The sequence below is a fragment of the Rhinichthys klamathensis genome, unplaced genomic scaffold (assembly GCF_029890125.1).
Source record: "Rhinichthys klamathensis goyatoka isolate OS25496 unplaced genomic scaffold, OSU_Roscu_1.1 h1tg000011l_1, whole genome shotgun sequence".
Taxonomy (NCBI): domain Eukaryota; kingdom Metazoa; phylum Chordata; class Actinopteri; order Cypriniformes; family Leuciscidae; genus Rhinichthys; species Rhinichthys klamathensis.
This window is the reverse complement of record NW_026606564.1, coordinates 5,375,221-5,403,096: the sequence shown is the minus strand read 5'-3', so window position 1 is coordinate 5,403,096 and position 27,876 is coordinate 5,375,221. Positions and strand designations below refer to the sequence as shown.

The window sequence follows — 27,876 nt, the reverse complement described above, 5'->3', positions numbered from 1 at the left end:
AACGACTGAAAACCGCCCGCAGATCATGGTACTCCTCCGGAACACAGAAACAGAGGACACAGGAGGAGAGGCAGATACTAAACAATTTACATGACAAGGTAAATTCCAAGAGAGAACGGAACCTCTGGCCCAATTAATCTGTGGATTATGCTTGACTTGCCAGGGATGTCCCAAAACAACAGGGGTAAAAGGGGAGTGAAAAATGAAAAAAGAATTGTTCTCACGATGATTACCCGAGACAGTGAGACTCACCGGAACCGTGGAACGGTGTACCCTGGCGAGAAAACTACCATCGAGAGCGTACACCGGGGTGGAATCCTTTAAGTCAATAAGGGGAATCCCCTGATTGCGAGCCCACGTCTCGTCGAGAAAACTCTCCTCTGCCCCAGAGTCAATGAGCGCAGAGCAGGTACCGGCCGAGCCCGGCCAGCGGAGATGTACCAGGAAAGTAGTGCGACGGCATGGCGGAGGGACTAAAGTCGAAGCGCTCACCAGTAGTTCTCTTCTCACTGGTGAGCTCTGGCTTTTACTGGACAGGAGGACTGAAAGTGAGAAGCAGATCCACAGTACATACAGAGGCGTTCGGTAATCCGGCGCTGGCGTTCTGCTGCGGAGATTCGTAATCCTCCCAACTGCATGGGCTCCGTATCAACAAGGGCAGAGGAGGATGAGACAGGTGCAGGAAGGAGTGATCTATCCAAGCCCGGCGGCGTAAATCGAAGCGTTACTCTGTGCGGATGGCAAGATCAATCAGAGGATCTAGGCGTGAGGGAGAAGCACGAGCAGGATCTCGTCTTTTAAATCGGCATTCAAACCCTCTAAAAAACAGGCCACTAAAGCAGGTTCATTCCACTCACAGGAACTCGACAACGTTCGAAATTCAACAGAAAAGTCTGCTACAGATCTCTTGCCTTGACGAAGTGAGGAGAGGAGTCGAGAAGCTTCAGCACCATGGACAGAGTGGTCGAAGACGCGTAACATCTCCTCCTTGAAATAGTCATAACTGTTGAGACACTCCGAGCCAGCGCTCCAGACAGCGGTCCCCCATCCCCGAGCTCGTCCAGAGAGAAGGGAGATGACAAAGGCGATTCGGGAGCAGTCCTTGGCATAGGTGGTTGACTGCAAGGAAAAGACCACCTCACACTGTGTCAGGAATGATCGGCACTCGGCCGGCTCACCAGCGTAACAGGGCGGGTTGTTGACCCTGGGCTCTGGTGATGCGTGGAACTTGGAAAGGGGCGCTTCAACGCGGAGATGCAAAACCTGTTGGGTTTGGTCGGTCACCTGGGCGGCGAGAGATTCCACAGCGCGACGGGAGGCAGCGAGCTCATCCTCGTGGCGGCCCAGCATGGTTCCTTGCAGCTCAAGGGCGGACTGGAAATGACTCTCCTTTGCTGGGTCCATGAACTGGCCAGAGTATTCTGTCATGAAGAGTGTGGAGAGAGAACCCAAACCCAAAGGCAGGTTAAATGTCGCAATTCTGTCTTTTTTTTCTCGCAATTGCAACTTTATTTCTCAGAATTGCGACTTTATATCTCACAATTACAACTTTATTTCACAGAATTGCGACTTTATATCTCGCAATTGCGACTTTATTTCTCAGAATTGCGACTTTATATCTCGCAATTGCGACTTTATTTCTCACAATTCTGACTTCATATCTCGCAATTGTGAGATAAAAAGTCACAATTTTTTTTTTTTTTTTTTTTATTCAGTGGCGGAAACAATGCAGTGGCAGTGGCTCAGTAGACATGTTGATTGTCTACAAACCGGAAGGTTGGTGGTTCAATCCTCGGTTCCACCTGACCAAGTGTCGAGGTGTCCATGAGCAAGACACCTAACCCCAGCTGCTCCCGACGAGCTGGATGGCGCCTTGCATGGCTGCCGTCGCCCGTCGGTGTATGAATGAGTGAGTGAATGGGTGAATGTGAGGCAATTTGTAAAGCGCTTTGGTGGCCATTGGGTCTGTGAAAGCGCTATATAAATGCAGTCCATTTACCATTTACCATTTACCATTCTTGAATTGACCAAAGTGTGTAGAGGGAGAAGGTAACATTAAAAATATACCTTTTAAAAATGTATGTTAAATCCATATTGTTTTAAACAGAATTGTTCTATAGTCTATGCAGTATTTAATGCAATAACATCAGATTTTACTTTATATTACAGATTTTACTTTATATTAAGAGTAGTCCCTTTAACTGAATTACAGTATTTAGATTACTTGGTAATTAATTACACCCAACACTGTATAACAAACATTAAAATGTAAACTTAAGCATTGACTCAAACAGTTGACTTAAAACAGTTCTGCTGGTGAGAAAAATGCAGACCTCTTTTTGTCTGGCGCTGTTGCCATGGTGACTCATAATATCTGCGCTCCATTGATAATGGCTTTTTATGTGGTGCACACGCTTAACTCAGAGTCAGTCAAATTAGAGTTGATTGAACTAACTAATTTCAGCTGTTCTGTAACCGAAAACTCAGTTTCCCATCTCATGGTAGGTCAACTCAGAGTTCAAGTTTTAACTCAAGAGTTGGTTGAACCTCCTTATTGAAACGGGCCCCAGGTGTCCTGGAGCCTCCACAAAGCTGCATGTTTTGGATGTTGCCCTTGCCTTTGGATGTGTCACAGGTGCAGCAGAACTCAAATGTAGGTACAAAAGGCTGAGTAGAAGAGCATAGGTGAGGGAATACACAGTAAAACAGACAGGAACTGTACTTTATCATTTTGTGTCTTGTTTTTGCTTTACTTTGTAAAGTACTTTTTGCAAAGCCATTAAATAACCTCTAATAGGCTATTTAATAGCAGGTACCCCTGCTACAACTTACCTCATATTGTGTGGCTACATTGTTCTCACTTGATGGTGTGTTTAATGAACTGTATCTTTTTTTCTGGGTTATGACATTGGAAAGCCAAGACTTTAAGGTATGTCCTTTTGAAGAATCTTTTTTTAATAATAAACACATGGGAAATATTGACTGAAGAAATCAGTGTGCCAACTAGTACATCCCCTACATGCTAAGCACACTTATCTGGCATTATTTATATGAGGCACTAACTGTCACTGATTTGTTTGCCAACATATACAATCTGTCGTCTATATCTGTGAGGTGGTTATGTCCAAATTCTAGTGATCTCACTAAGTACAGCAGACCACTTCAATACACCAGCCATGATCAATTTCCCTCTTCCCAGTGTGTCCATAAACATGCAACACACACGCATTGTTTTAAAATGCATGATCATCGATAGAAACATCTGCATGATAGTTGCCTGTCCGTCATGTTTGTGAAATGAGACATTTGCTTCAAAATAAGAGGTTGGCTCAACACCACCACTGTGTATTGACTTCCCATACACACTCCTTGATCTGCTTTGACAAGCAATAACTTTGATTATCAAGGCCTTAATGATATGTTACCTTGACACTAATTCCACTAAATCAATAATATGCGCAACGTTGCATATTTCTCCAGATCAGGTATGAAGGTTTTTTTTGTTTGTTTTTTTAGCCAAAGGTGGACTCAAATTCTTGCATAAAAATAAATAAAATAAAATAAACAACCCCAGCTATGATTCTTATCTATCAACAATGTGCCTCGCCTAGGATTTTATTATCGCTGAATTTCTGATGTGGCTCACTAATTTGCATAAAAAAAGTTCTGGCCATATGTTTAGTAGACAAACATAAACTATAAATAAAAAACGGACACATCTGAGTTACGTTTAATGTACAGATGGGTTGTCCATTGGTAGAGAAACTCAAAATATATGCAGCTGGAGGCAGTTGGTTTGTGTACTCTACTAGTAGCATATTAAAATCAGTCAGCAGGGTGAACAACTCAAGGTCGTTGTCAGAAGTAAGGCAAATGCTGGCTCCCTGTGGGGAGAGAGGTTAGTGAGACACAGCATGAGAGTGTTAATGTTGTGTGCTCCACGTCCATTTATGAAGTATATACTGCCAGTTTTATCTTGATAAGGTTCCAAGGTTCCGTCCTGCGACAGCAGGTCCAGGATCAGATCTTATAGGCTACCTGGAGCCATTTATAAAAGTGAAAAGTTTGTCTCAAATTAGTATTTTGGTTTTGACAACACTGTGAAAAGTGACCAGTTGACTTAACTTAAAAAAGTGAGGAAACCCGTTGCCTTAAAGGATTAGTTCACTTCGGAATTAAAATGTCCTGATAATTTACTCACCCCCATGTCATCCAATGCATGTCTTTCTTTCTTCAGTCGAAAATAAATTAAGGTTTTTGAGGAAAACATTCCAGGATTTTTCTCCATATAGTGGACTTCAACAGGAACCAACGGGTTGAAGGTCCAAATTGCAGTTTCAATGCAGCTTCAAAGGGCTCCATACTATCCCAGGCGAGGAATAAGGGTCTTATCTAGCTAAACGATTGGTCATTTAAAAAAACAAAAACAATGTTTTAACCACAAATGGTCGTCTTGCATTAGCTCTGCAATGCACCACGTTGGAAAGGTCACGCGGTAAACTGATATTGGTGGAAAATGTAGGGCAGGGTGAAAAACTCATTCCACAAGACCGTAAGTGCATATGAAGTGTGCCATTTGTGACAGGGCCATAGTATACAAATAGGGTATACAAATAGAATACAAAAACCAGAATGTAGTACAAGAGGTATACTTATGGACACACCTATCACACACACTTTGATGGAAATTGACTAACATAAATCATGAAACAAAAACGTTGAATTGAACCGTAGACTGTAAAGAAAGATGTACGACGTGTCTCCACTTCCATCCACTGTAGAAAAATGAAGCCAGAATATTCCCTGCCTGGATAATTAGAAGCTATTTATCCACATTGCAGGACTCTTATTGCAGACACATCATAAGACTGCAAGATCGTCTTTTTTGTAGACCCTGGAGGATAGAGTATGTGATTCAGAATTCAGCTGTTTCGTGCTCCAAAGATATTCCAAGTGGCCATGGGTGGTTATTACTTGAAAGGAGAAATGAGAAACCTCAAACCAGTGGCGCCACTTCCCCAGCGCTAGCTTGATGGATAACATATCCTGGTTACCAATATAGCATATATATAATACCAATATATAATACCAATCATAGTTGACCTCCGAGGGGCAAGATCTTACAGGAGTAGTAGGCATAAGAGAAGAGTTTAAGAGGAGTGCCATGGCGCTGCAGAGTACTGCTCCCACGACGAAACGCCATTCACTCCACTCATTATCCACTCATTGCCCTTTCTAATGCGGTTCAAATTATAGGCATTTCACAAACCTAACTTGGAGAAAACATTCCATTTAAGTTGCATAGGTTCTTCCAAAGAGTGAGATATAGCAAGAGGGGTCGAAGGACTGAACACAGGTGACTCAGAGGTGGGACAGGGTAAACAAGACTGCATTTGGTGCGGCACTCGGATGGATTGTTAAATTTTACAGCCCCATGGAGTCATCATACCCTTACAAGACGGAGTCGGAGAGTAGTATAAAGACCCTGGCAGTACGCTGTCAACAGTGTGGGCTAATTCTAGCCACTGGCTGCTGCGAAAATGTGAAACGTCATATTATTAATGATTGTATTCCTTTTTGTAGATGATGAGGCTGTTCCCTGGCCTGGGTGTCACCTGTCGGACCAGCAAATACCTCGCAAAAATGGGCAACAAATGCTGTGGCGGAGTGTGTGATGGGACCATCCCGCTCCCATATGTGTTATCCCATTGAAGTATTTAAATGAATGAAACTTTCGCCGTCTCTGTCTAAAAACGCTGAGGCTACGTCTTGAATGTAAGGGAGCATTGTAATAGAAAGCCTCAGTAGATCAGTGGTGTGCAGAGGTGTTATGAAAATAAAACTTTTTTTATAAAATCAAATGTAAATGCTTGTCCCAGTTACCCTTAATGTTGTCAAATATTTCTGGTTTAATAAACATTTACATTACATAAAAAAGAAAACCAAATACAAGTGTTTTTTTTTACATTAACAATGTTATTAATGTACTATTTATTAAAACAAAGTATAACCAAGTATTAATCGGCTGAAGTAGACTGTTAGGCTAGAGTTAGGTGTTAGGGTTCGGGTAGGTAGAATAAGTTGACGTGCTTGAAAAGTTACTTATAGTCTGTAGAATGTCTTTTGGGAGCATCAAAATAAAGTCTTAGCAGATATTAAGCACACAGTCTACTGATACTCGATTGAGAGTTAGTTGACATGTCGTTGCAAAATTGCTTATAGTTAAAAAAAAAAGTCTTTAGATGTATTTCAGTTTCCAACACTTGGCAATATAGCAAAGAAATTGTTTGATGCAATATGAATTTTCAGACTGCCTTACTGCCTATACCAGAAATCCTGTATGTTCTCAGAATGGCGTTATTAAGAAGTTTAAGGTCTCAAGTTGATGAATGAACTTCATGCTAGCCTTCTTGCAACAGCGTGCTTCAACTGTTAGGCCTTTTGTGTAACTCTTGTATTGTTCATTTGCTAACATCAAGTAAAATATCTTCTAAGTTTATTGCTTGGCACATTGCTCCCCACAGCAAACTCTTTGTATGACTGTCCACTTTCCATGCAGCCTACTCAATGTGATTCACTCTATATCCGTCTCATTCTCCAGACATCATGATTCTTGTAAGTGGAGACGAGATATATTACTTAAGGCAATTTGTTTACCTTGAAGTAAGCAGAGACTAGAACGCAAGATTGAAAGTAATATTTCCTCTAAGGATGTTCAGTGAGGACCCTCATGTTGCTTCTGATAAGCGAAAAAGCATACACATTTTTTGATTTGACAAAATGTTGAGCAGCGCTGTATGCAAAAGCCTTTGAAATTATAGATATATTTTAAGATCAGTGCATTTATTCTGTATGTTCAATAGAAGGATTAATTAATTGACTCATGCCTTATAATCAGCCTTATAATAACAAACACATTTTATTTATAATATTAATTACAATATTGAAAATTATGTCATTTCAAAATTGGTGGCGTCACTCCAATGGTCCCCCCTTCAGGGACTTTAATTCCTCCACTATCACACTATTCGGCATTGATTTATCACTTTGTAAAAATTTGGTCATTTATCTTTTTACTGGTCTGAAAAAGTATATTTGCCACACTTTACTTGTATGTAATGTACTTAGCAATTTGCATTTTGCATGCTCTGCAAGTTATACACTAGATTAATGCTCTCAGATGCAGCTCCTGCAATTGCCTGAAACATAACAACTTCCTTGTTCATTTTTGGCTACAGCATTATTCATGCAGTGACCATATCCACACTTTTAGAGTACAAATTGAACTTCGGCCTGAGTAAAACAGAACATTGGTCCAATTTAGCTATAGTATAGAACATTGTGCTGTTGTTTTCTGTCATGTGCTTCTCTTATTTTCCATCTAATTGAACCAGAAGAAAATTACAATATGAAAAGGTTTTAACAAGCTGTACAATAAATCACTTTACCTCATGATGTGCAAGGCTGCAAAAAAAAAGAAAAAAAAAAGTCTTAAATAGTACTACAACATTTTCAATTGCCCTGCATATTGACTGGAAATCTCTTTAACTAGCACTAACTTATTTTATGAGGTGTGTATTGAGACATGATTATTCTCAAAGGGACTATAACCGCAGGTGTTGGTGTTTTGCTCTTTGCCTTGGGTAGGAGACAGTGCAGAAGAACTAATTGGATCTCACAAAAAAAAAAAAAAAACTATATTCACTGCCAAAGAAGAACGAGGCACTTCTAGACCTTCCTGAAAGGTTTATGCAGTGATCAGTGTGATTTACATTCAGAATCCCATTTTTTGAAAAACCTTTACTAGCCCAGTAAGTGTTGTCCGAAGTAGCTGAGGATCATTAATTAAATTAATGAAAAATAAAACATGTATTGTTTCACTCAATAAATATCTCATTCTCCCTGTTCCTCTGTGATACTTTCACCACCACAAATAACATTTACAGCCCAAGTTTACTTACTGGTGAATGTTCCTTTGTAAAACACTCAACATTTAAAATCAGAAATGACAGTGTTCTCAAGCTTTTTTACAAGCTGCATCCGTCTGAAAACAAACAAAGCCCTCAGCATCCTACTAGGGTGTATTTAAACTGTCTCTTCTCCCAAGATCAATTCAGAGGGTTGGTGGTTTCCCCCCCCCCCTTACAAGTCTGTGTTGTGGACAACATGCATCTGTTTTAGTCAGTGCAGATTTACAGCCATTCATAAATTTCCCTGAGATCCAAATTGAGGAACAAACAGAATCACAAGCAACCAAGAAAATCACAGGGGCTGGAGAAATGTGTTGAGATGGAAAGTGATGGGATTATGTGGGAACTTTGCATTAGACTACAAAATAAGTTCAACACTTATAATGAATATTCAACACCAACAAACTCTTTTCATGAGCTATTCAAGTTGAGCAGCTCAATTGAATTGTTTTGGCTGCAAGCTTCTTTATAATTTCATAAATTTACATAATTATTTAATATTGTCCTGGACAATAAGGGACTATGTTCACTCGTATTGCGTCTTCTAGGCGCTATGGGAAAACTCCTTTTCTCGAGAATATTGAAGCCTTTATTTTAAAACGCAGTGCAGGTGCACAGCCAGCACAATGCAGAGCTGTATAGCGTGCTGATTGGCTGGGCTGCGGGAACTTACGACAAACCTATGGCGAAGTGGCGAGGAAGCACAAACCTATCAGGGCGCTTCTCTCCTGCTCGAAGCCTTCTCGCCGTCGACGAGCCAAGCAGCGGAACGCAGCGATATGCAGCAGCAGTTCAGTGGATGGCGGGCTCCTGATCAGCATTCCTGACTCGATGGCATCATCTGCTGATTCGCCGTTTCCCTGCGGCCATCCGGCGAATAGTATCCTTTATAAGAGCAGTTTCTATAGGAAGTTTCTCTAAAAGAGCACACGGTGTTGTAGCAAATGCCACGCTCGGACTGTGTGACATGCAGAGTCATGACACCTCTACATGCCTCAGACGAGCATAGTGAGTGCTTTTCATGCCACGCTGAAGCTGCACTCACTCAGGGAGGCTGTTCTCACTGCGAGAACATGCCGCTCTCCTCTCTGCGCTCGTGGCTAGCTTTCTTTCCCCTCGCGGCCTCCTGTTTCCCGCCCTCCTTTAACTGCGGAGGAAGAAACGGCGGGGTCAGAAGATGAATGAGCGTTCAGAGATGAGTGAGCCCATGGCGGCCCTGCCCCCACGTGCCTCATTCTCTCCAGAGAGAGTCATTTCTCTGGTGCTATTCACCAAAACGTACCAGCGCCCTTCCCTTGAAGTGGCCGGCCTCGTTTCCTTTGGTGGATCGGAGGAGGATAACGATGACAGCCTGTCATTGGCAGCGTCCGAAGGCGAGGATTGGTTGGGCTCAACCATTGACCCCACCCTCCGGTCTCAGTCCAGCAGAAGTGGCGCCAGGGCGAGCACAGATGCCAAGCTTATCCACGTTCTTGCCAGGGCCACCGAGGAGCTCGGCCTCGATTGGTCTTCACCAGACGAGCCAACTAGAAGCCGCCTTGACAAGTGGTTTCTGCCGGGGTGCCAAAAGGCCCCTCACCAGCGGCCGGCGCCGTTCTTCCCTGAAGTTCATGGCGAACTGACTAAGTCATGGCGCGCCTCCTACTTGGCCCGCCTACGCTCTCAACCCTTAACGGCGGAAAAGGGGTATGAAAAACTGCCCCCCCCCCCTAAAGGAAGCGGTGACCGCACATCTCTGCCCGCCCACCGCCATCGGATGGAGGTCTAAAGTGATGCATCTATCTAAGCCATACAGGACCACTTCAGCTCTCGCCGGCCGAGCCTACACTTCCGCTGGTCAAGCTGCCTCAGCCCTGCACACTATGGTGGTCCTCCAAGTGTTCCAGGCAAAACTCCTCTACTCATTGGACAGGTCTGGACCGGATCCCACGGCCTTCAAGGATATGCGCAGCACCACTGACCTGGCCCTGCGCGCCACGAAGAACAGGCCATTGGAAGAAGAATGGCCAGCCTGGAAGTACTAGAGCGCCACCTGTGGCTCAATCTCACGGAGATAAGACTACCTTCCTGGACTCCCCTATATCTACCACTGGTCTCTTCGGTCCCTCAGTAAAGGGCTTTGCTGACCGTTTCACTGAAGCACAGAAGTCTTCGCAGGCCATGCAACACTTCTTGCCCAAATGCTCCAGTTCGGCTTCAGGTTGCCCGAAGAACGCCCCGACCCCACAGCAAGCTTAACCAGCGCCACCGGTTTCTCAGCCCCGCCCAGCGGCTGAAACCAATCGACGTCCACAGCCAGCTAAGCGCTTCCCGTTCCCGCAACGCCAAGGCCCCCGGCCTAATGTTATGCTGGACCCTAAGCCTCGGAAGCCTTCCTAGTCCAAGGACAGGAAGGAAGAGAAAGGGGTTAAGTCTCGCTGTGGCCGGACCACCCCCAAAAAGAGCTCATGTGCTCCCCCCAGCTCCCTCTTTAGTTCAGGCAGCTGGAAATGTTCCAATTGCAACCTACGGGCCCGTTTCAGTTCACGCACCCTTGAAAAAAAAAAAACAAAAAAAAACGCTCTTTCAACAGCGACAAAAATTTAAGCACAAAAAAATTCAGAAAAATAGCTCTTTTTCTTTTCAAAACACCTGGGTCCCGACGACCCGCCCCTAAATTTCATTCAGCCCCTAGTCACTCGGGCCAAGGCCTGGGAAGCCATCCCCGATGTGTCAAAATGAATTCAGGATGCTAACAACCAAACAAATCCTCGTGCAGATTCTCCCAGGAGACTTTTTTTGTCAGTGGACCTGAAAGATACTTACTTTCACATCCAGGTTGCCCATGAAGACTTAAAACTTTACTGTTAAATATTATTTTTTAGTTTTTTTTTCTTTATTCATTTTCATAATAATTTTATAATGTATTTTGTGAAGTCAGACTATGTTTGTACATGTGTGCTGAGCAGACAGCTGGTAGAGTTATATTTTGCTTAGAGGTATGCAATGTTCACTTAGCAGAGATGTTCCAATGATGATTATGCATTAAATGTGTACATGTTAAAGGAATGTTTAAATTGATGCAAATGTACCATTTGTATACCACTAATGTATACACTGAGAAATAGTTGGATAGTGGATTGTACCATGTGGATTAGGTATACATTTAATCTTTAAACATAAGCAACTTGTTTTTCTACCTTACAAGGAAGTTGTAAGTCTCTCTGTGATGTATATAAGCTCAATCTTACACCGTCCAGGGCCCCCGACCGTCCTTCGGATTAGACGTTAAACCGAGGTCCTGACTCTCTGTGGTCACAAAAAATCCCAGCATGTCTTTTGAAAGAGTAGGGGTGTAACCCCGGCATCCTGGCCAAATTTGCCCAGTGGCCTCTGTCCATCATGGCCTCCTAATCATCCCCATATACTAATTGGCTTCATCACCCTGTCTCCTCTCCACCAATAAGCTGGTGTGTGGTGGGCGTTCTGGCGCAATATGGCTGCCGTCGCATCATCCAGGTGGATGCTGCACATTGGTGGTGGTTGAGGAGATTCCCCCCTTCTATGTAAAGCGCTTTGAGTGCCGAGAAAAGCGCTATATAAATGTAATGAATTATAAAATTACTGTACAACCTCAGAGAAACATAAAGGCATGATCGGGTGAGAGGAAGGAGAAACATAGAGATGATGGGGTGAAAAGATAGAGATATGTGGAACAGAGAAATCTGGAATGAAAACCCCCTCTCATATAGCCTTATTATTAAATGCCTTAATTAATACATCTCTTGGCAAAAGTAACTGGTGTAGCTTCCGTGATTCAACAATAATAGGGGGAAGCAGGATTTTCAAATCTACAACAATCAAATCTCAGCCATCTAGAATGCCTTGGGCTCAGGATAAACTTATCCAAGAGTGTACTGTCCCCCAGCCAGCGTATAACCTTCCTGGGAACAGTTATTGACTCAGTTCAGATGAGAGCTTGGCTCATGCTAGACCGCGCTCTCTCCATTCAACAGCTAGCTGCTTCGTTCAAAGCGGGCTCTTACCTGCCCCTCAGAACGTTTCCAAGTGCACTGGGCCTTATGGTCGCCGCATCCTCAGTACTACAATTAGACCTACTGCATATGCGTCCCCTTCAATGGGTTGAAGCTGAAGCCCTGAATCCCGGCTCATACGTGGCGGTTCGGCCACCGACCGTTTTCAGGCCCAAACCCTCTTAATCAGGGCATAATATTAGGAATTATGTGTGGTTTGAGGTCTGATCGACCAAAGGAAGTACAAATGAATTATTTTGGAGGTATATATGTTTCAACAGGGCTTACATCAACATTTCAGTAACTGCAAAATTGAGTTTTCCTCTAAAAATACGCTGGCGAACAAAAATCGTGTTTGACTGACTATGGCAAAAGTTCATATCCGTTATTGGATCGGCATCGGAACACAAGTACTATCATTATCAGTTTATTAAATTTACACATTACAAATATATCACTTGTTTTATTCTTTAATACAAATCGACGCTATATCAGGAAGCCAATAATTCTCACATTGCATAGAATAAACATTTAGCACCTTGGACAGCGGTCAAACGTGGTAACAATGGTTTTGGAAATTCAAATAAAGAAAGGGATTTCAAACTTTTCCCAGTCTTACTCTGAGGATTCCTCACGAGATAAAAGTTTCGCCAATATGTCGTGTGACAGAGCAGATACAGAACAGCTGAGCTGCAGATGTTTTTGTCCTTGTGACCTGGATGTGGCGTCCAGTAAACCTCAGTAGAGCAGACAGGCTCAGACGTCAGCTGAGAAGGAGGTACTAACATCAACACAGTACAGTTCCAACCGCATATGAGGATTGTAATCATCACCACACGGTGGAGCAAAGGGACGCCAAACTTTATTCCCACTTCTGAACCGATGAACCGAGCAACAAAGTTCAGCAATTGCAAAAAAGAAAGAAAAGAAAAAGCGTCGTGATCTCTTCTAACACTTAAACTCTTCTGCAAATAATTATCCTCTCTCTATGGATTGCATTCTGTTGTCAAAACGCAAGAGCACTATAAATGTTGCGCTTTCCCCCAGAAAACAGGGCAGTGACTTTTTGTTCAATGTGCTCCCAGAACGGATTGCGATGATTGTGTCCAACTTAAGTGTGATCAGCTGCAGGAGGGCGAACAACGCGCTGTGCCTCAGTGCAGTGGAGGGACATTTGGAGGCGTCCTCCCCCTACAGCACTCTCAGTCCCACCGGCCACCTGCTCGTGGCGATGAGCTTGGGCTTCATCGGCACTTTCGGATTCCTCAACAACCTCCTGGTTCTCGTGCTCTTCTGCCGCTACAAGGTGCTGCGGTCCCCCATAAACTTTCTGCTGGTGAATATTTGCTTGAGTGATCTCCTGGTGTGCGTGTTGGGCACGCCGTTCAGCTTCGCGGCGAGCACTCAAGGGCGATGGCTCATCGGCGACAGTGGATGTGTATGGTACGGCTTTGCCAACTCGTTGTTAGGTGAGTGTTTTTGTGTAATCTATCTACAAGTAGTCTATTGTATCATAACATTCTGTTATGGTTTTACATGCATGGAAGTTTGATTTATCTGGATTTGATTTCATCTGGTATAAATCATTAAAATGATAAAACCTGTTAATCATAAACCCAAAGTGTCCAGCTTTTTTTCTCCATTTGAACGTTTAGTTTTATGAATAGGGATAACACAACTTATATGACATCTTCGTGTTGCTTACATCTAAGTTCTTAGAAATGTTATCTTTGTAATCATGTTTCGTACTGTACATTTTCGCACTACATTTTTTACTATTCAAAAACATGTATAGTCTACCATTTTCTACAAATATCTTGATTTAATGCTTTTAAAATGCAAATGGTGTAAGCATAGCCTAAATTAAAAATAATTACTTTCTTTGTACTTGGAATACACGTGAATGTGCACAACTTAATCGCTATTTCAAGGCTATACAGCCTTATCAGACAGCCCAGTTAAGCTTGTTAAAACTTGCCTTTCATACAAATGTCACTATATGCTGTTTTTTTTCCCTTTGGTTTTCATCGCGTGACAACCAAATTAATTTCTGCATGTTGGCTAGATTACCCTGACTCTTAATTTGTGAATATATTTCAATATTTTAAATCAAAACTGTGTTACAGTTTTTTTTTTAAACATAATTAAAGAGTATGCCAGATCCTATAAACATTACATTATCCAAGTTGAGTTTCCAATGTTTTATGGGGACATTCAATAGACATAATGATTTTTTTATACTGTACAAACTGTATTATTTGGCTGAAGAAGACCCAACAGGGTCGAAACTTTGCCTTTATATTAAATATGGGATTTTAAAGCAGTGTTGCGGATATTACATTTTTTTTCACTAAAGTGAGAAGGATCCATTGAATAAAGAGTCTCAGAAGAGAGAAAGAGAGATGCCAATTGAAAGACCGAGCTCAGCATGTAAAGAGTCCAAGAGCAGAGACCAGGGAAAGGACAGCATGAGCACTTTGGGTTTAATCACTATCAGCACCTCTGTGAGCTTTGGAATGCAAAATGATATTTTTTGGTGGTCAGAAAGTGATATTCTTTTAATATTTAAATGGTAATGTATTTAATACATTTAAGTGAATTAAATGTATTTCGTAATAGAGAAATACATTTCTTTGTTAATTTTCAAAACTGCAGAATGTCTTGGAAATGATTGTCTCTTCTAATCCCGGCAGTCATCACTGTGTTCTCAGGACTCAGATGGCTATGAAGATAATAACATTGATGTTGATATTGATACAGATATTGTCATCTGTCGTTCAGTCGGGAACACCAAACTCAGTGAGACTGCAGCAATAATAGTAGTGTCATCATGCAGTCACTGCAATTGTGCAGGGAGGTAATATAGGAAATAGCTTATGATAGATATTATTGCTAAACACCAGATACACTACAGTAAGTAAAGCATTAAAATGTTGGAGGTACATCCTTTGCTTCGCATCCTCTGGGATGTATAAATCATATGTGTTCTTTTTTTACCATGTTACCATGAACCTCAGGACTACACTTTACCTTGTTTTACAGTATCTGGTGTCTAGTCAACTCAAATCACACATTTATTTATATAGTGCTTTGTGCAATACAGATAGCCTATAAGCATCTTCACAGAAATAAACAAGAAAATAACAGTATTAATGTTCTTCAGTTATGAAATGAATACATCTGTAAGCACTATGTCATTATTCAGCTCAATTTAATTCAGTGTTGATTCAGTTTAGTTTAGAGTAGTTTAGTTTAGAGTAGTTAGCAAACTCTGTTCAACTATAAAGCAGATAATAGTGTGATTATTCAGCTCAAGTCAGTCAGTGTTAATTCAGTTTAGGTCAATAATAGTGCATCAAATTATGAAACAAGCGTACAGTAATTCAATTATAATCAGCTCTACAGAAGTTTAATAGTGTCATTATTCAGCACAAGTCAGTTCAGTGTTGATTAAATTCAGTTCAATAACAGTGTCGATGTTGCAGAGTTAATCAATTATGAAACAAATTCAAAATTGCCATCCAGCTATTTTCACATCAAGTTTTGTTCTCATCCAATAGTGTCAGTGCAGTAACATTTACAGTATTGCTGAATATTAAATGTCTTTTAAACCCCAACTGAGCAAGCTAAAGTCAAGGAAACAATACTCCATTAGGTGTATTGTATAAGTAATGGAGAAAAAAAAAAAAAAACTTGGGAGACACCAGGTTCAGTCAGTGGGCCAGTTCTCCTCTGGCCAAATGAAAGAACACAGTGTGATTCTGCATCACAAGTCAACTATAATGTGCACTGAAATGATTAAAAAATGTTCTTCTGCTTGAGGATCGGGATATGCCATGGCAGAATTAGGTCAAAAATGAAAAAGTCTAAAGAAGAATCACCATTGTTATATTTTCCAATAAGTCTCTTTTGAGCAGAGAATGTTTTTTGGCATCAGAAAGCTGCCAGTGAATGCAACAGACCAAGACAAATCACATTTGATTGCTTTGTTTGTGGGAAAATCATCTCTTGGCAGCTTAACATAGCCATAATATTAGATTTTGAATCCACTTCTCTCTATTGCTTGAGATCGTATGTAATTTTTTTCAGATGCATACTTAATCAGATTCATCTCCTCTGAGATGTTATGTGGACAATTTATCATTAAAATAAGCTAAAAAAGAGGCCTCATGTCTCATAAAATGTTTGTGACTGTTGGTTTTATTTGGATTCAATTCTGTCAGGAACACTATTGTCAAAGATGTTTGACAAAGTAGTATACAGTTTGAATTGTCGGTGTGGTTTTGTACTGGGCAAGAACTCCGTGCCCATCCAGGAAGCCTAGCATGGATAAGAGCAGGGAGTGCAGCGATAACCCCCTCAGGGTAAACAGAACAGAACCAACATAAATGTATCACAGATATCATTAATGTTCTTAATGGCAATAATTGAAAGTAATAACAACATAAATAAATATAAATGACAGTCTGATTTGAAGAGTAATATCAGACGGCCAAGTCCTGACTGGACGAGAGGAGGAGCTGGGGATGGAGGAGGGTAATTGGCTCCTGAGCAACACGATAAAGCTGCTGATAATACTGAATGGACCTTATAGGGATGCTGTGATGATCTGTTATGATTGGAATTAAGGGTTATTTGACAACATTAATAAACAGTATTTTCTAATTAAACCACTAAACATTTAAAACTAGAATTTCATATCTGTCAATTTCTGTGACATAAATGTGAAGGTGAGTTTATATATGTATATTATAAAAAAATAAAATAAAATGTTCCAGTTCAATTTATTCTTCCATAATTTTGTGACTATGACAATTTCCACTATTCGCTCCTTTCTTCCTTTTATTTCTGCTCCAAGAAACTGGCAGTATCCAATAATTTGGATTTGGAGTGGCATGCACTTTTCTTCTAGTGACGATTCTTCTAAAGGCACACTTCCACTTTGTGATTGCTGAAATCTCACTATATTATTGGTCCAGATAGCTTTGTTTTTCTGTAAGGTAGTATCACTTGTCTTGTGCGACATGAATCATGATATATTGCTACTGAAACAAATATCAAATAGTATTAAATTGAGTTGTTTGCTCATAAAGCTCCTTCTCTCTGTCCCTCTCTCCAATATATATGTACAGTATACAAAGATTTGGATTGCTCTAGAAAAACAGAAAAGTCTAGAAAGTTCTAAATGGTTCTAGAAAGTGCTAAGGAAGTGCTACTTATAAGCAGTAACGTTTGTTATATGGTTTTTCCAATTTTTTCTCTCGGGTGACCTTTTAAAATTTTCATTGCTTTTAATCAAAAGTTAATTTATTTATGATACAGGAAACCTTTAACAAGAAATTCATACAAGTTTGGAAAGGCTAAGTAAACTATGACAAAATTATTATTATTTTTTTTTGGGTGAACTCTTATTTTAAGGTGTCACATAACCATAGTAGTCAGACCAATGCATCTTGAGACATAAAGACCAAGTTGTTTTCCCTATAGATTCTCAGAGATGGACTATTTGGTTCTTATGGCATGGTCTAGTGGTTTAGTTAATGGATCAGCAATCGGGCTGTAGAAGGATTAGATTTCGGGTGAGCTCCACGGCGGTCATGACCTTGAATTTATGTATTATGCCCTCCCTATCACACCATCACACAGTGAGGTGAGCTCAATATCTACAGCAGGTCTTCACCCTCCCTAACACTCACATTAAGTGATAGTGGTATTGTGAGGGACTTAAATAAAAATAATAATAATTAAAAATAATTCAATAATTAAAGGAAAAATAATGAACACACCTTTGAGATTTAATTGTTTTACAGAGTCTCTGGTCTGCATTTATTGACCTGGAAATCAAAGTGTTTCACTTTAACAGTTGCACTATTTACCTTGATTACTTTATTAATTGTAGTGTCTTTAAAAAATGAAATACATACGTGACTGTGCATTGCTCCAAATCAGATTAAACTAACTCTAACTACCTTTACCTGACCAACGTAATCAGGTTTACCCAATTACATTAGTTTAATTTGTATAAATAATTAAATTTGTCATCATTTAATAGACCTCATGTCGCTCCAAACCCATAAGACTTTCATTCTTCTCAGACCACAAACAAATTATATTTCTAATATATTTTTAATCTCTCTTCATTTTGTCCCATCCTGTTAAACTTATTCAGATGCATTTGTTCTTAGTTTCATTTTCAGGGACTTTGTTTGTTTCCATTAGTCACATGTGTTCCCTTGTTTGAGTTTCCCACCACTCATCAGTTCCTATGGACACTAGTCATCATCACAGCTGTTCGTCATTTGTTATTGCCATGTGTATTTAAGTTCCTCACCTCCACTAAGTGTTTGTCTGGTCTCATTTGCATTAGTGTATGTATTACCTGTAGGACTGTTATTAAATGCTCCATTTGAACTTTATTCCTGATCACCATCTGTCTGTCTGCACCTGGCTAACACATCCATTGAAAGTCCACTCAAACAACATTTTCAAGCTTCAAAAAAATGTGTCTGTAAAAGCAGTTTAATCCGAGTCTTCTGAAGAGACATGATTGCTTTATATTATAAACAGGGTTAATGTAGACTTTTATACACATAAAGACTGATCAAGTCAACATACATAGATCTCAACAAATAAGTTTAGCAGAAGCTCAAACATCTCGTGAACAATAGCTTGAAGCTTTAAATGATAATATGATTTCAGAACAAAACACATAAACGTCTTAGACACGGTTGCTCCACTCAAGGCACAAAGTTTTAAACCAAGAACTGAACCCTGGCGAGATGATACAATACGCTCTCTTAGGCAGATTTGTAGAAGAGCGGAGCGTAAATGGAAAAGAGACAAACTTCAGGTCTCTTTTAAAATGTTAAGAGATTCGCAATATCAGAAATCGCTAAAAGTAGCCAAATCAAGGTATTTTACTGAAATTATTAATAAGAACTTTCATAGACCCAAAACTCTTTTACAAATTATTAACGCCACTATCAACCCTTCGGTCTGCTCTCTCGCTGATGTGTCTTCATCTATGTGTGAGGACTTTTTAAAGTTTTTTTGTTAGTAAGATAAATGATCTAAGATTAGGAATTATTCAATCTCCTTCTGATCCCTCAATTCACCATAGCTGTACGGCTGTTTTTAGTCGATTTAACCATATTGCTGGCACTCAGCTTCAAGAAATAGTAGAGCACTTTAAGCCTTCAGGCTCTTCTGCTGATGTTATTCCTCCTTTTTTTCTCAAACAAGTATTTGATGTACGTTCTCTTCTTCTGGTCATGTTAAATCGTTGTTTAGAAACTGGTATTATACATGAACCGCTAAAACATGCATCAGTCTACCCCTTGCTTAAGAAAACAGAAACTGGACCCCACAGTGTTAGCCAATTTTTGACCAATCACCAATTTTTAATTTATGACTAAAATTTTTAAAAATAGTCCTGCAACAACTACAAAGCTTCCTAACAGATAATGCGATTTTTGAAACTCTTCAATATGGGTTTAGAAAACATCATTCGACAGAGACTACTGTACATTGCTGAAGGTTTTTAATGATGTACTAATAACCTGTGATTCTGGCGACTATGTGGTTCCTGTGCTTTTAGATTTAACTGCTGCATTTGACACAATAGATCACTCTATACTTATTACTCGATTGGAACAGTGCACAGGCATTACTGGCAGTGCATTGGACTGGTTTATATCTTATTTTACTAACATAAGCTTCTCAGTGAAGATTGGAGAATATACCTCTAGTAAGGCTGTGTTATTGTTACGTAGAGGTGGTTGAAGCAAGGAGGAAGCAGAATCCAAATGCAGCTTACTTTATTTAAACAAACTCAAAACTATACAAAGACTAGGGAACAGGACTCGGGAACAGCACAACCAACATCAATGTAACAACGACAAGAACTCACAAGGACTGAACTAAAACACAGGGTTTACATACAAGGGCAAACAAGCTAAACAAGATAACAAGGGGGCGTAGCTAATCTGAAACACCTGGGGAGACTAATAAACGTAAAGACTGGGGAACACAGACTGACATCACAACAGTTATCGTGTGGGGTTCCTCAAGGGTCTATTTTGGCCCCCATTCTTTTTTCTTTATACATGCTTCCACTAGGTTCTATTATTAGAAAACACGGGTTGTCATTCCATTTTTACGCGGATGACACTCAAATTTATCGGCCCTGAAAACGCTTGTCAAATAGTCTGGAAACTGGCCTGTTTGATCGAAGTAAAGACCTGGTTGTCTTCAAACTTTCAGAATTTGGATGTAGTATTTGATGAATCTTTGAAATTTGAGAGGCAAATAAATTTAGTAGTGAAATCCTGCTTTTTTCAGCTAAGACTACTATCAAAAGTAAAGACTTTTCTTTCCTTTAAAAACTTTCAAAAAGTAATACATGCATTTATTTCTTCAAGGCTGGATTACTGCAACTCTCTTTACGTTGGGATTAGTCATTCAGCAATGTCACGATTACAATTAGTACAAAATGCGGCAGCTAGACTTCTGACGGGTGCAAAAAACGGAATCATATCACGCCAATTTTACATTCTTTACACTGGTTGCCAGTGCGTTATAGACTGGAGTTTAAACTTTTACTTTTCATGTACAAATCTTTAAATAGTCTGGGTCCACCCTACTTGTCTGCTCTATTGACTGAGCATCATCCAACTAGATCACTTCGGTCATCAAATCAGAGACTCCTGTCTATCCCCAAGTCAAAATTGAAGTGTAGGGGGGACCATGCCTTTTCTGTAGTTGCCCTATTATGGAATGACTTGCCCATTTCAATTAGAGTGGCCTCTTCATTATTTGTTTTTAAATCCAAGTTAAAAACATTTTTGTTTGATAAGGCATTGAACACATGCTGAAGGACCATTCCATTGTATCTCATCATTAGTTTAAATTGGTGAAGCACTTATTGTATGGTATTTTACTTATATATTATTTATTACTTATATAACAGTATATTTGTACTGTTGTTGTTTTGTTGTTAGTTTTTATGATTTTTTATTGTAAAGCACATTGGATAACGTAAATTGTATTTAATTGTGCTATATAAATAAATTGCCATCAATTGCCATTACGTTCACTTTCATATTCATTAATCTGGCTAATGGGGGAAAATGGTCAAAATTTGTGCAGATAATCCCAAGACTTTTGTAAGGCCAGTTACAGACGTCATGGTTAAAATTACAACACTACTTCAGTCCACTTCACTGATAATAGAAAATCAGTAAGAGGTAAAGTTGAATCTCAGAGACTTGAATTGATTCCCTTGACAAGTAAATGCTTGGGCTCTGTGGTGCTCTCAAAACACCAGTGGAAGACAGAAAACAGGGAGAAACTTTTTAACTTTTTAAGTTTGGTAAAACTTTTTAAATGTCATACAGTTTTGTAATTCATAAAGTGGCACAAAAATTACACACTTCAGCTTTAAGTACTGGATTGTGGATTGCTTTCACCTAAATTGTACAACAAACTATAAAGAACCAAAGCCTTACTTATCAGGCAACTCAACTGAATTCTGCCAAAATACTTTTTGAGCTGCGGTTTATCAGTCAGTGCCGGTCTTGAATTAATAGTAAGACATGAGTTCTGCTCTTCTGAATGTCTTATATGCCTGCTGAATGCTGCAGTCTGTTGGTAATGGAATGTCACATTCGACTATTTAAACCTAAATCAAATTATAACATTATTGAAATATCTTTATATTTTTTTCTCCAGGCATTGTGTCGCTTATCTCCCTGGCAGTGCTATCATATGAACGCTACTGCACAATGATGGGCTCCACAGAAGCTGATGCCACCAACTACAGGAAGGTGGCCTGTGGGGTGGTGATGTCCTGGGTTTACTCTTTAATCTGGACTCTGCCCCCTCTATTTGGTTGGAGCCGCTATGGCCCAGAAGGCCCTGGAACCACCTGCTCTGTAGACTGGACAACCAAGACCGCCAATAACATTTCTTACATCATCTGCCTCTTCATTTTTTGCCTGATTATCCCCTTCCTGGTCATTATTTTCTGCTATGGTAAGCTGCTGCATGCCATTAAACAGGTGAGTGAGACTGTCCACTGTCATTGGTTTTTTTAAATCAGTTTTTCTGCTAAACCTTTATGCATTTGTCCTTAGCATTTCAGTATTTGATTAAGGTTAGGTTGTTTGTCATTTAACAGCTGCTTATAGTCCACCTGGGGTTATGTTCCTTGTGGAAGGGCACAATGCTGGTAGGGGATCTCAATAACTTTCCAGTTGTGGATGCTAGCCAGGATCCCTAAAGGAAAAGTTCACCCCAAAATCTTCTTGTTCAACATCTCTTTTTGCATCAATCAAGCTATGAAAAACACAACACCATAAAAGCACCATACAAGTGGTCCATATGACATATCACAGTGGTTGAATTGCTTTGCTTTGGATAGTTTTTTGCATCAGTACTCAACAATGTCTCCAAAATAGATTAAATAAATGGTGCAAATGGCTTTAGTTGTTGCATGTCTTGTAACCAGTTTCGTAAAAGTGGACCAGTTTGAAATGATGCAGCAGATGGGGAGATTAAATACCTTTCTGTTCTTCATTGAAAGTTTTTTCATGGTTTCAGTTTACTTGGAATATTGTTGCCCACTAAAGCTACTTTCTGCCATATATATACAGGTCCTTCTCAAATAATTAGCATATTGTGATAAAGTTAATTATTTTCCATAATGTAATGATAAAAATGTAACTTTTATATATTTTAGATTCATTGCACACCAACTTAAATATTTCAGGTCTTTTATTGTTTTAATACTGATGATTTTGGCATACAGCTCATGAAAACCCAAAATTCCTGTCTCAAAAAATTTGCATATCATGAAAAGGGTCTCTAAACAAGCTATTAACCTAATCATCTAAATCAACTAATTAACTCTAAACACCTGCAAAAGATTCCTGAGGCTTTTAAAAACTCCCAGCCTGTTTCATTACTCAAAACCGCAAACATGGGTAAGACTGCCGACCTGACTGCTGTCCAGAAGGCCATCATTGACACCCTCAAGCAAGAGGGTAAGACAGAAAGAAATTTCTGAACAAATAGGCTGTTCCCAGAGTGCTGTATCAAGGCACCTCAGTGGGAAGTCTGTGGGAAGGAAAAAGTGTGGCAAAAAACACTGCACAACAAGAAGAGGTGACCGGACCCTGGGGAAGATTGTGGAGAAGGACCGATTCCAGACCTTGGGGGACCTGCGGAAGCAGTGGACTGAGTCTGGAGTAGAAACATCCAGAGCCGGAAGGAAATGGGCTACATGGGCATCCAGAGATGCAGGAAATGGGCTACAGGTGCCGCATTCCCCAGGTCAAGCCACTTTTGAACCAGAAACAGCGGCAGAAGCGCCTGACCTGGGCTACAGAGAAGCAGCACTGGACTGTTGCTCAGTTTTGCATGTCATTCGGAAATCAAGGTGCCAGAGTCTGGAGGAAGACTGGGGAGAAGGAAATGCCAAAATGCCTGAAGTCCAGTGTCAAGTACCCACAGTCAGTGATGGTCTGGGGTGCCATGTCAGCTGCTGGTGTTGGTCCACTGTGTTTTATCAAGGGCAGGGTCAATGCAGCTAGCTATCAGGAGATTTTGGAGCACCTCATGCTTCCATCTGCTGGAAAAGCTTTATGGAGATGAAGATTTCATTTTTCAGCACGACCTGGCACCTGCTCACAGTGCCAAAACCACTGGTAAATGGTTTACTGACCATGGTATTACTGTGCTCAATTGGCCTGCCAACTCTCCTGACCTGAACCCCATAGAGAATCTGTGGGATATTGTGAAGAGAAAGTTGAGAAACGCAAGACCCAACACTCTGGATGAGCTTAAGGCCGCTATCGAAGCATCCTGGGCCTCCATAACACCTCAGCAGTGCCACAGGCTGATTGCCTCCATGCCACGCCGCATTGAAGCAGTCATTTCTGCAAAAGGATTCCCGACCAAGTATTGACTATTGAGTGCATAACTGAACATAATTATTTGAAGGTTGACTTTTTTATTTATTTATTAAAAACACTTATTTTATTGGTCGGATGAAATATGCTAATTTTTTGAGACAGGAATTTTGGGTTTTCATGAGCTGTATGCCAAAATCATCAGTATTAAAACAATAAAAGACAATGAAACAATGAAATATTTCAGTTGGTGTGCAATGAATCTAAAATATATGAAAGTTTAATTTGTATCATTACATTATGGAAAATAATGAACTTTATCACAATATGCAAATTTTTTGAGAAGGACCTGTATATATATATATATATATATATATATATATATATAAACACACACACACACACATATGTGTATATATATATATATAATAAATATATATATATAATATTAAGCATATATGTATAATCTCATTTGGTTGCATTTATTTATGATTTCACTGGAATGAAAAGCACTCTGAAGAGAGGTGAGAAATTATATGCAAATTGTGTGCGTACCGATCACTGGCCCACAGAGGGAAGGATAATAATGTGACAGATGGATTTTAACTGCTGGTAAAAGTAGTGAAACAACTTATTATAAATTAATGCAGTCGCCTTTTTCAGCAAAAATGAAGCGTGGATTTAGAGTGCATTAAGGGAACTGAGCATTTTCCAGACCTGAGACAGTCTTGCGCATTTACTTCCTGATGCTTGCATGCGCTCTCAAGTGGCCAAGACCCCAAGTGTGGGTATTAAGACAGGACCTATTAGAAGCTTCCAGACAGGTGTGTTGTAGAAGGTTGAAGTTGAACTCTACAGGAAGCTTGTCTTCCAACAGCAGGAATGGATCCTGATTTAGATGGTCATAAAACAAATGTCACAATGAAATCATCCAAATGGAAATCCCAGATCAAAATGCTTCACTTTACAATAAACAAGTAGTTATCAACTCCGGTCCTTGGGACTCACCACTCTTCATATTTTGTATGTCTTTATTTAACACACCTGATTTGGACCATCAGCTCGTTAGAAATTAGCAGAGTGGTGGAATTAGCAGAGTTGAGAACCTCAGTTTACAGACTTTTTTTACTTAACCTGTACTGTTTTTCAACAACATTACAACCATCACCCAACAATTTCGACATCTTGAAGATAAGGAGACTGTATGGGAGGGAAGTATGAGGAGATATTTGGAATAAGTTGCCTCCTAGGAAATCATTCATTTTCAATGAGACGGCTGGGTGGAATTTAGAGCAAGATAACTTATGAATCTGAACTTGTGAAATAAGTTGAGTGCGTGTCTAAGAACATTGGGTCAGCCTAACTGTGACAGAATTTTTTTTATCTTTTATGTTCTGGTGTATTTACTTTGAATATAAATTTGTTTTCAAGCCATCCCACAAGTTTACTTATCCAACTGGAAAAGTCGAAGGAAAAGTCACAATATCTTTTTGTTCAATCTCTCTGTCTTTCTCTGGCTCTTTTTCTGCACTCAATAGTTGTCACTTTGTAGAATCTTTTAAGTGGATTGTCCAATTTAGTGAAAGCTTCTGTTGCTACTGTATTAGCATTCACTTGACCATTGCATCATAATCGCTAGTGTCATTCTTTCACAGATGAAGACAGTCTGACTTCACAAAGCGCATGCATGAATAACAGCTCAAGATTCCTGCAGCTACAGGCAAAAATAGCACTCCTTGGATATTTTATCTATTTATTTTGCTAATTTACATACATCTGGACTCTCTAGACAAATACTGCAGTGTCCTCCCTTGTTGCAGGGAGCACACTAATAAATCAAACTAGCTAATGGTGTTGAATTCCCGATTTAATAAAGCGATCTTCTTTTGACTGTATGATGCAGTGAGAGTAAAATCAATTAATCTGCTTTAAATTAGATGACTAGTCCTTTCTCTGGATTTTCACAGATGAATAATTCATTATGGAAGAAGTTGGAAGTGGAAGTCCTGAAGATGTTACGAGCTCAGGACTGCTGTTACCTTTGGGAATAAGATGCTATGAATGACGTATTTCATAGTCACAAAATTAGACTATTTGCCAAACCTAGGGAAAATCTTGTCATTAGTTCTTTGGAGTTTGTTGACCATTATATATAAGTTTGCATGCAACTTGTTTTGCTTGTATGTGCTAGCCGTTTATGTTAAGTTCACAGGAATTGTTGAATGCACTCAGAACGCTGTGTTAGATGTGTGAGAGATATGTGAAAATACATTACGTACTTTGATTAGAGAGGTCAGCTGTCTGCTGTTGATGTTTGTGCTCTGAAACCCAAGTAGAAAAACTGTGTGGGTTCTCTCTTGTTTTCTTTCTCTCGTTCCTTCTTCTTGAGGGGAAATTGTGGCTTCTCTTAAGTTTTATATATCTTATAGCTTTTATATCTTAACAGATGTATGTTTAAGCAGATGGAAGAACTCTCAGCTATGTATTGCTGCTTCTAACAGGCAATTGAAATACAAGCTCTAAATCAGTGATTGTAACAAACGGCTCTGAATATCCAAATGCAGTTTTATTGGGGCAATCCAAAATCATGATTCATGTAACTGGCAGAGGCTTAATATCAAGGCAAATAATGACAGTCCAGGAAACAGGGAAATGGGTTCAAGATCAAGACCATAAACCATGACAAGGGAAACAAGAGTAGGGATGGCTGACACGAAACAGTCGTTCCGAAGCTTTAAGAGATCCCGAAGCGCAGATGTTTCGAAACATTGATCCGAAGCGTGATTCAAAACACCCATGTCACGTGACTATGGCCAAACGAAGCCTCGAAATGTTTCACTAAGTGTTTCATCAGGTGTGATCTGCCCAGAGCCATAGAGAGAAAGATTTGCGACACGCTTTGATGTCGCCGCGACGGCTGTCACGTGGTTCATGTAAGCCCCAATAGTTCCAAAACATACGCGGGCTGTCATTGTGATGCAGAGTCAGAGACAGTCGGATCCATTTGCAGTGGTTTATTCAGGATAGTCAAACAGGCAGAAATTAGAAAACAGCATAGACAATGTAGCAGGCAGTCCAAGAGCATAAACGATACCAGGCAGAGATCAGGGCAGGCGGCAATATCCAAAATCCAAACGAGAACTGGCAAAGGTCAAGGCAGGCAGCAGACAAGGAGACGGGAGTCGATAAACAGTCACAGGTCAATACACGGGGAAATCAAAAGACAGTAGATAAACGCTTGGTAATGTTAGCCGGGACAGAACAAGACTTCGCAAAGTGTGTGAGTCAGAAGGCAGTTTATATAGAGGAGAGAAGTGGGAACACCTGTGCAGATAATTAGACCTAGGTACGGGGCTTCTGGGAAATGCAGTTCAATACTCTGGTGAAGGTGTTCTAGGATGAGCGGAGAGAGCCACAGAGGTGCAATCTATGACAGTCATGTTCTTCTATGGACAGACAGCAGCGATTGCATTATTAAATGGTAAATATAAAATAAAACACACACCCAAGTACTTTTTCAGCTGTTATCGAATTTTGTTAATGTCAGTTTTGCATTTGGAGAGGCAGGGTGACAACTTAGATAAGTTTTAGGCTATATTTTTGGAGGGAAACGCTAGTGTTCATGTTCGCATGGGTAGTAGCACTGGCTTTAGCGGCTCTAACTTAACTTTTCCATGTCATTCATCTGATGATGGACGTCTCATGATATTTATTTTAGCACAACTGGGCTGTATTAGGCTATTGATTCCGTGATCTTGCTTATAAATTCCGCTTCGTGATCACGCAAAGAGGTCTGCAGTCCGTTCAGAATTCCAACCAACATAAAATATAAATAATTACGCTGTGCATGTACAAATGAATGATTTAGGAGGGAAATAGACTGCTCCCATAACGTAGAAACCAACGACTATATACAGCAATGTTCGGTAAATATTCAACCGAAATAAAACCAATCTTCATAAAATTAAACCGGAGAGATAGTTA

General features: G+C 40.1%; 1 protein-coding gene across 1 annotated transcript in view; it reads left to right on the top strand.

Annotated features, from left to right (window-relative positions):
* Positions 1–12,932: 12,932 nt before the first annotated feature.
* tmtopsa (teleost multiple tissue opsin a) overlaps positions 12,933–27,876 on the top strand; it is a 97,688-nt gene continuing 82,744 nt past the window's right edge. The window contains exons 1-2 of the mRNA XM_056264708.1: positions 12,933–13,452; positions 21,713–22,041. Of these exons, the coding sequence (XP_056120683.1) occupies positions 12,972–13,452; positions 21,713–22,041 (810 nt within the window). The 5' untranslated portion in view covers positions 12,933–12,971. The remainder of the gene's footprint in view (positions 13,453–21,712; positions 22,042–27,876) is intronic.